The sequence below is a fragment of the Vombatus ursinus genome, unplaced genomic scaffold (assembly GCF_900497805.2).
Source record: "Vombatus ursinus unplaced genomic scaffold, bare-nosed wombat genome assembly UNPS02014811.1, whole genome shotgun sequence".
In the NCBI taxonomy this organism is placed as follows: Eukaryota; Metazoa; Chordata; class Mammalia; order Diprotodontia; family Vombatidae; genus Vombatus; species Vombatus ursinus.
The window spans coordinates 16,402,462-16,412,190 of NW_020954589.1; the positions used below are offsets into that span (position 1 = coordinate 16,402,462).

Genomic DNA, 9,729 nt, shown 5'->3' on the forward strand with positions numbered 1-9,729 from the left:
TAGGTCTTCATCATACAGTATTACTGTTACTGTGTACAACGTTGTTCTTGTTCTGCTCACCCACTTTGCATCAGTACATGTAAGTCTTCCCAGGTTTTTCTGTGTTTTTTGTTGTTGTTTTGTTGTTGTTGTTGTTGTTGTTGTTTTAACTTTTAGGCGATTGGGGTTAAGTGACTTGCCCAGGGTCACACAGCTAATAAGTGTCAAGTGTTTGATCTGAGACTGGATGTGAACTCAGGTCCTCCTGACTTCAGGGCCGGTGTTCTATCCACTGCGCTACCTAGCTGCTCCCAGATTTTTCTAAAATCATCCTGTTTGTCATTTCTTATAGCACAATAATATTCCATCACAATTATATGCCATAGTTTGTTTAACCATTCCCCAATTGATGGGCATCCCTTTGATTTCCAATTCTTAGTCACCACAAAAAGAGCTGCTATAAATATTTTTGTACAAATAGGTCCTTTTCCCTTTTTTTGATGACTCTGGTTTGCAAACCTAGCAGTGGGATTGCTGGTTCAAAGGGTATGCACGGTTTAATAGCCCTTTGGGCATAGTCAAAATTGCTTTCCAGAATGGATAGATCAGTTCACAGTTCTACCAGTAATGCATTAATGCCCCAGTTTTCCCACATCTCCTCCAGTATCCATCACTTTTCTTTTTTGTAATATTAGCCAAGCTGATAGGTATGAGATGGTACCTCAGAGTTGTTTTAGTTTGCAGTTCTCTATTCAGTTAGTGATTTAGAGCACTTTCTCATATGACTATAGATAGCTTTGATTTCTTCATTTGAAACCTGCCTCTTCATATACTTTGACCATTTATCAATTGGGAAATGACTTGTATTTTTACAAATTTGACTCAGTTCTCTATATATTTGAGAAATGAGGCCCTTATGAGAGGTAATTGTTGCAAAAATTTCCCCCAGTTTTCTGCTTTTCTTTTAATTTTGATTGCATTGGTTTTGTTTGTGCAAAAACTTTTGAATTTTATATAATCAAAATTTGATCTATTTTACATTTTGTAATTCCCTCTATATTTTCTTTGGTCCTAAATTCTTCCCTTATCTATAGATCTGACCAGTAAACTATTTCATGCTCTCCTTATTAGCTTATGATACCATTCTTTCTCAGTGAATCACCTACCCATTTTGACCTTATCTTGATATGTGGTGTGAGATATTGGTCTGTACCTAGTTTCTGCTGCACTATTTTCTAGTTTTCTCAGCAGTTTTTGTCAAATAATGAGTTTTTGTTCCAAATGTTTGGACCTTTGGATTTATATATAGTGGATTACTGTGGTCATTTACTATAATGTAACGTGTACCTAATCAGTTCCATTGATCCACCACTCTATTTCTTAGCCAGTACCAGATCATTTTGATAATTATTGCTTTATAATACAATTTGAGATCTGGTACGCCTAGGCCTCTTTACTTCACCTTTTTTTTTCATCAATTTCCTTGATATCCTTAACCTTTTGTTCTTCCAGATGAATTTTGTTTATTATTTTTTCTAGCTCTATAATTAATTTTTCATTTTTTGATTGGTATGGCACTGAATAAATAGATTAATTTAGGTAGTTATCATTTTTATTATATTGGCTCAGCCTACTCATGAGCAATTAATATTTTTCCAGTTGATGCATTACTTTTGCACTGAGTTCACAAAAGAGTTGATCATCATTATAAAAACTATATAAGCACATATATTCTTAATGATTCTGGCTGCAAGTAAAAAGATTTAGAGCTGGAAAAAATCAGAGAGATCATAAATATAACCACCTCATTTTACAGAAGAAGGAGCTATGTTCATGTAATTTCTAGTAGCCAGGAAAAATCTTGGTTCCTTTATAAGTCGAAAGCATAGTAGTTATCATCTTTTAATTACTACCTAAGGAATTCTACTGTAGGGTCACTGTGATCCAGCAAAGCACTGGTAGTCAGAAGATCTGACTTTAAGTTTGGGCTTTGCCTCTTTGTGTGACCTAGGGCAATCTACTTAACTTCTCTGAGACTTCTCTAAAATGTTTCCTCATCTGTAAAGTGGGATAATAGGACTTTCGTCATCTTATAGGATCATTTTCAGGAAAATGCCTCAAATTATAAAGACTTGTTTAAATTCAAGATTTTAAAAATTAATGATCTTAACTAACGATAAATACAAATATTTAAATTCATAAATAAGAACAAAAATGATTGTACATGAAATCATAAACTTCCACATTTATAATTTCTTTTATAAGAATTATAAACATTAACAAAATAGTAATGAGATAATCTGTTTTTTTCTGAAATTATTCTCTTCAGTGTATTTTCTAAGTTTTGTTTTTATTACAATTTACATAATTATAGTCAGCATTTATACCGCTATTTTGATCTTTGCTCTGCATGACTTCTTATATGTCTTTGTATTCTGCATGTATTTCTTATGGCATGAAAATAATTTATTACTTGCTTCTAAAACAGCTTGCTGTCCAACTTGTTAGTATCTTTCCTAAAATATAGTACCCCAAACTGAACATAATACTCTAGATGTAATCCGAAAAGGGTACAACCCACAAAAGGTCTAACATCTCCCTCATCCTGGACACTAACTCTCTTAATGGAGCTTTTTTAGCCACCATATCATACTATTGATTCATAGTGAGCTTGTAGTCCACTAAAACCCTTAGATCTTTTTTAGATAACTCATTATCAAACCTTCCCTCCCCCTGCTCCTGCTATTTGGTATTTTTAATAATGATAATAATAATAATGAATAATATTTTAATAATAATAATAACTAACTTCATAATATGCTTACTATGTGTCAGGCACTTTGCAATTATTATCTCATTTGATCATCACAACAACCCTGGGAGATCGATGCTATTATTATCCCCATTTTACAGTTGAGGAAACTGACGCAAATAGAGGTTTTAAGTGACTTGCCCAGGTTCATACAGCAGGTCTTCCTGACTCCAGACTCAGTGCATTATTCTCTGTTATCTTTATCCTTTTTATCCTCTGTTCCACTAGCTGGTATTTGTGAAGTTGATTTTTTAAAGCACAAGTATAGAACTTTATATTTATTCCTATTAAATATAATATTTTTAAATTGAGCCTATTGTTGAGATCTTTATTTTGTTGCCTTCTTCTCTCCTTTGACACCACCACTCTAATGCAAGCCTTCATCATCTCATGCCTCAGTTTTGCAGTAGCCTTCACACACACACACACACACACACACTCACTCTCTCTCTCTCTCTCTCAATAAATTTCAGTGGCTTTCTATTGTCTATTGAAGGATCAAATACAAAACACTCTGGCATTCAAAGTCCTAGCCACTTCCCACCTTTCTAGTCTTCTTAATACCCTACTCCCTAACATGTATTTTTTGATCCAGTAACCCTGGCCTCCTGGCTGTTCCACTAACAAGACACTCCATCTCTGAGATCCAGACATTCTCTCTGGTTGTCCCCTATGCCTGGAATGTTCTCTGTCCTCTCCTTCAGCTACTGACCTCCCTGGCTTCTTTTAAGTCCCAACTAAAATCTCACCTTCTATAGGAAGTCCTTCCCAACCTCTCTTAATGCAAGTCTTTCACTCAACTAATTATTTTTCTCTTTATCCTGTATACAGCTTGCTTAGTGTATATTTGTTTGCATATAACCCCCCTCCTTATATTGTAAGTTCCTTGAGGGCAGGAACTATGTTTTGCCTCTTTTTTTTTTATCTCCAGAGCTTAACACAGTGCCTGGCACATAGTAAGCACTTAATAAATGTTTACTGAATTGAATTGATATTTTAAAAAAAAACTAGGTTCTAAGAACAATCAGTAACTGACTCTTCTTTTTTTCCCCAAAAAACTTCCCAAAACAGAAAAATTCAGACATCTTGTCAAGTCCAGAGGGTAAAGCAGTTATTCGACAATACAACAAAATTTCCTATGTTTTAGTGGAATTTGAAGTACTCTATCATACAGCCTGGGTCAAAGAGATCTCACAGTTACAATATGGTATGTATGTAGTTATGTAAAAAAAAAGTATAGCTTTTGGATTTAAGTCAATGATTTTGAATAATTTCATAGTTATATTTAAATTGTATTAAATTAAATCTAATGTTTGCATTTATCAAAATTCTTATTTAGTAAATGAACATTTCAGTCGTCTATGATTACAGATGTCTGAACATCCCTAGCCCCTCTACAACTTGTATTTCCAGGAATTGAAATGTGAGACCTGGAACCAAGGAATCAAACAAGAAAACTAAATGAAAATCAGGTATAGAACAGGTGTGGCTGGCTAGCATGATTTGTGTAAATCAGGGGTTATTAACTCTTTTTGAGTTATACACCCCTTTGGCAAGCTGGTGAAGCCCATAAATCCCTTTTCTAAGGCTAACGTTTTTAAATGCATAACATTAAATACATAGGACTACAAAGGAAACTAACTATATTGAAACATAGTTATCTATATATTTTTTTAAATTTTCAATCCCTGCCTCTACAATTTGATATAAGTTACACATGTATAGTCATGCAAAACACTTCCATAGTAGTCATATTATGAAAAACTAACTATATTTCCCTTCATCCTATCCCACCCCCTGTTTATTCTATTCTCTCTTTTGACTCTGTCCCTCCTCAGAAGTGTTTGCTTCTGATTACCCCTTCCCCTAATTTGCCCTCCTTTCTATCTCCCCCACCCCTCCAACCCCATTGTCTTATCCCCTTCCCCCCTATTTTCTTGTAGGGTAAGATAGATTTCCATACTCAATTGAGTGTGTGTGTTATTTCTTCCTTAAGCCAAATCCTTTCCTACTGACATTCTAAGTTGTCTTTGGCATTTGTGGGTTGAGAAGTCTGGAAACTGTCACAGTTCCCCTTGATTCAGTTCTCTGAGGCCTGTTCCAGGTTCCCTGAAGCCCCGTCTTTGCCTGCACGCCCAAGCTGAACTGTGCTCCTCTCCCAACCTGGCATGATAGACCTTTCCAATCAACCATCCAGGTTGTCTTGGGCTGGAAATTTGTTTCACTCTGTCTTTTTGTGGGTTCTGCTGCTCTAGAATTTGGTTAGAGCATTTTTACAGGTATTTGGAGGGGTTTGAGAGAGAGCTCAAGCAAGACACTGCTTTTACTCCACCATCTTGGCTCCACCCCCTCGGCCTGGCCATTTAGAAATAGAGTTTAAGAATATATGAAAAGAATTATCAGTATAACTAAGTTTTATATCAACACTGAAAGGCTTTTGCAACCAAAGGAAAAGTGTTCCTGTAATTAATCATGTTAATAGTGAGAAAATAGTAAATATTATATAATATTATATAATTTCACATGAATATAGAATTTGAGAATTGGAAGGGACCACCATGTCCATCAGTCCATATGTAAAAGGAATTCCCACTATAACATTGCAGAAAATTTGTCTTTCAGTATCTGCTTGAACATCTGCAAGGAGAAAACCCAATGCCTCTCCTGATGTCAAACCTAAATTGGCCTCTTTGCATGTTCTGCTAACTGCTCTTGGTTCCACTATCTGGGTCAAACAGAAAAAAAAAATAATTCTTCCTCTATATGACAGCCCTTCAAGTACTTGAAAAAAGCTATAATGTTTCCGAGTCTTCTTTTCTCCAGGCTGAGCATGCTTAATTTCTTCAGCTGATCTTCATGTGACATGAGACTAAAGGCTTTTCATCTGCTGGTTGCTCTTCTCTGGACACTATCCAACTTACCAATGTTCTTTTTAAACTATAGTACCCACAACAACTGAACACAGTACAAATGACGAAGTATGACAACAGCATAGCATAAAGAAACTATCACCTCCCTTACCCCTGTAAGCTATTTTTGCCCTCCCTTAATACCACCCAAAATTGTATTAGCTTTCTTGGCTGCTACACCTCACTGCTTACACATACTGAAATTTCAGTGCAGTAAAACTCCCAGACATTTTTCAGAATAATTTGCTTCCCCCATCTTATATTTGTGAAGATGATTTTTTTTTGTGTCCAAGTGCAAGACTTTAAATTTATCCCTGTTGAATTTCATCTTATTAGATGCAGCCCAGTGGTATTGATGCTTTTAGATCTTGATTGAGTCATCCAGTGTGTTATTGGCTACTACTTCAAGTTTAGTATCATTTAAAAAGTTGTTGAAAGTGTAGACCTTTACATCATTGATTAAAATGAAAACAGCACAAGGTCAACCACAGATCCCTTGATTACTGCATTGGAAGATGTGCTGACACATTGACATTGAACCATTAGCAACTCTTTGAATCTGGCCATCCAACAAGGTCTGAATTCATCTAAATTACATTTTAATTAATTCACATCACTGTATTTTCTCCACAAGAGTAACATGAGATACTGTGTCAAAAGCTTTACTAATTCTAAACTACATCTATAGAACCGTCCTACTTCCTTCCTGCTAGTTTAGTAACTTGTTGAAAAAGGAAATGAGATTATTCTCAGATGAACTTTCCTTGATGAAGCATGCTGGCTTTTTGTAATACTTTCCTATCTAGATATTCATGAACTCTCTGTAATGATTTATAATTTATAATTTTCCCCAGGAATCAAAGTTAAGAGTCTATAGTTTATAGACTCTATCCTTTTTTTAAAAAATTGGAGCGATGTTTGGTTTCTCCGATCTTGTGGTACCTCTCCATTTTTCCATGATCTTTAAAATACCACCAAAAGTGACTTGACAGTCACACCAGCCGCTTTTTCAGGGCCTGCAGGTATCATTCGTCTGAGCTAGATGACTTGAATTCATCAGAGTCAGCTAGGTCTTCTACTCTGATCTTGTTCATCTTGGTCTCTGTTAGTCATTTTTGTCCCATCATTTCCAGTATGTCCATCTCCATGGCAGAGAAAATAGAAATAAAAATAATAAGTTATAGATAATTTCGAAAGATGCTAAGAAGGCATTTGATAAAGTTCAGTAGGTGTTCTGGGTGAAATTCACTTCAGCACTTTGTGACTTAATCGATTTGAGGAATCCCTTCACTAACCAGTTTATTGTTGTTCAGTTGTTTTCAGTTGTGTCTGACTCTTTGTAACCCCATTTGGAATTTTCTTAGAAAACACACTTGAGTGGTTTGTACTTTCCTTCTTCAGCTCGTTTTACAGATGAAGAAACTGAGGCAAACAGGGTTAAGTGACTTGCCCAGGGTTGTACACCTAATAAATGTCTGAGGCTGAATTTGACCTTAGGTCTTTCTGACTCCAGTCCCAGCAATATATCCACTGAGCCACCTAGCTGCCCAAACAGATTACAGACTTCCTATGCCTTAGTTGCATAGTTTTCATGACAGAAAACAAAATGAAACAACAACAACAACAAAAAACCCAAACTTTGCCTTTTGGCTAACTCTAGTGATGAGCCTCTTCCTATTTAGCTCTCTTGGTCCCTAGAAGATAGACATATATTCATTGCAGGACTCATACTTGAACCCTTCTTCTTTGGTAGGATGTGCCAGAGAATTCAGTTCCTTAGCATAGCCTTTAAGAATCTAGGCATCAGAGAAGGACTTGAGGGAATAATTGTGGAGGATTTTTTTCCTTAATCTATAAAGAGTTAACTATTTAAGACCAAGAAGCAACATTGTACTCAATTGAGGCACATTCACTTTTAAAAACAGTAATAAGATAAGGTTTATCCTCATCACACCGTGATTGTATGCATGATGTCCCAAAAGTCTCAGTGTACTTTTAAACTGCACTAAGTTTTAGTAGTTTAAAAGTACACTCAGACTTTTGAGACACTGTCTGTAGTATTAGAAAAGGCATAAATAAAGAAATACAAATGTCACTTTTTCATATGACATGATTGTATACCTAGAAAATCAAAATAAATGAGTCAAAAATTAATAGTAGTAACAAATTAGTTAAGCTGTAAAAGAATATGAGGTAAATCCACAAAAATCAATTGTATTCCTATAATCTAGTGACGTAGATGTAGAAAATGCAGTGAAAAAATAAATTCTTTTCACAATAATGATAACAAAAAATATTAAAAACTTGGATATTAGTTTAACTTAGGACATGAGATTTATTCCATGAAAACTCTAAGTTTTACTGGGAGAAATAAAGGAAAACATGAATAAATGGAGAACTATAACTAGCTCCTGGCCAGGAACATTAATATCATAAATATGACAATGTTCCCCAAGCTAATATATATACACACACACACACACACACACATATATATGTATATATATGTATATATATATATATATATATACACACACACATATATATATATATATAATGCCAAAGTCTCTATGTGATGTTTTATAGAAATTGATAAACTAATAGTCTAGTAATTACTGGGTTTTGAAACATTACAAAATGACAGTTATCACAAGCATATGGTATTTGGGTTAAAAAGTTGATCAATAGAATAAATATTGCAGCAATAGATTTAAACTGTATTAGTAATATGTGACAAACCAGATGTAACACAAACAGTGGGCAAAAGAATCACCGTTTAATAAATGCTTTGGGGACAATTTTGAATTCCTACCATATGCTACAATAAATTCCAAATGTGTCAAAGAGTTGTAAACAGTTGTTACAAATCTATTAAAACAACAGAAGAAAATGGAATAACATATGCCATTTATAGAGGGGAAAATAAATTCAAGACCATTAAAGAAATGGAAGATAGATATCATGAAAGAAAAGAGTGTTAGAGTAGCCAAGAATCTGTTCATCTAGCCTAACCCTCTTGTTTTATAGATGAAACATACATCAAAAGTGGTGGCTGACTTTCTCAAGGTCAGGTGGATGGTAACCAGCAGCATATGAAGGAGCTGAACATTATTATTTCCCTTATTCCAAATCCCATATTGCACTATAGCCACATAATATGGTTTAATATCTAAAGATAAGGTGTATTTACACCATTAAATCTATATAAATTATATAAATACCACTAGGAACCCAACAGAATGAGTGAAAAAAATACTCAAAAAATGTTCCATGTTTATTCCATGTTTATTATCCAAAGTCCATAACAAATGATACAAACACATAAGATAAGTATCTAGGGCCCACTTGACCAGTGGTCAAAAGAGATGAACGCACAGTTTGCATATGTGTGTAACTCTTGTGTCAATGACTCATATGAAACAGAAGTCTTGGGTACTTTTGGGGGAGATCACTCACTTCTCTGATCCCTTTTCTGCCTCTTCCTCCCTTTCATCCCCAAAATGAAAACATCATGACACCTTCCAGTGTGTTTTTGTCAGACTCCCACTGTATACACCTGCGAATAGCTTAGCATGTATGTAGCAAACTGCTTTGTATGCATTACTTCATTTGATCCTCACAGCAACCTGTAAGAAAACTGAGGCCAAGACGGATTTTTACCTGCCCGGGGTAACATAGCTAGTAAGTTTCTAAGGCAGAATTTGAACTCGGGTCTTCCAGACTCCTGGGACAGCAAGGTGGTACAGTGGACAGAGTGCCAGACCTGGAGTCAGGAATGCCTGAGTTAAAGTTAAAATGTGTCCTCAGGGGTGGGGAACTTGTGGCTTCAAGGCCACATGTGGCTCTCTAGGTTGCCAAGTGCAACTCTTTGACTGAATCCAAACTTCACCGAACAAATCCCCTTAACAAAAGGACTCTAGACTCTAATAAAAGGATTTGTTCTGTGAAGTTTGGATTCAATCACAGGTCCACACTTGAGGACCTAGAGGACCACATGTGGCCTTGAGGCCACAGGTTCCCCACCCCTGC

The 9,729-nt window shown here is 35.5% G+C and overlaps 1 protein-coding gene across 1 annotated transcript in view; it reads left to right on the forward strand.

Moving 5' to 3' along the window:
• DNAH8 (dynein axonemal heavy chain 8) overlaps positions 1-9,729 on the forward strand; it is a 404,075-nt gene that overhangs the window by 71,338 nt on the left and 323,008 nt on the right. The window contains exon 16 of the mRNA XM_027876336.1: positions 3,863-3,998. Coding sequence (XP_027732137.1) covers positions 3,863-3,998 — 136 coding nt within the window. The remainder of the gene's footprint in view (positions 1-3,862; positions 3,999-9,729) is intronic.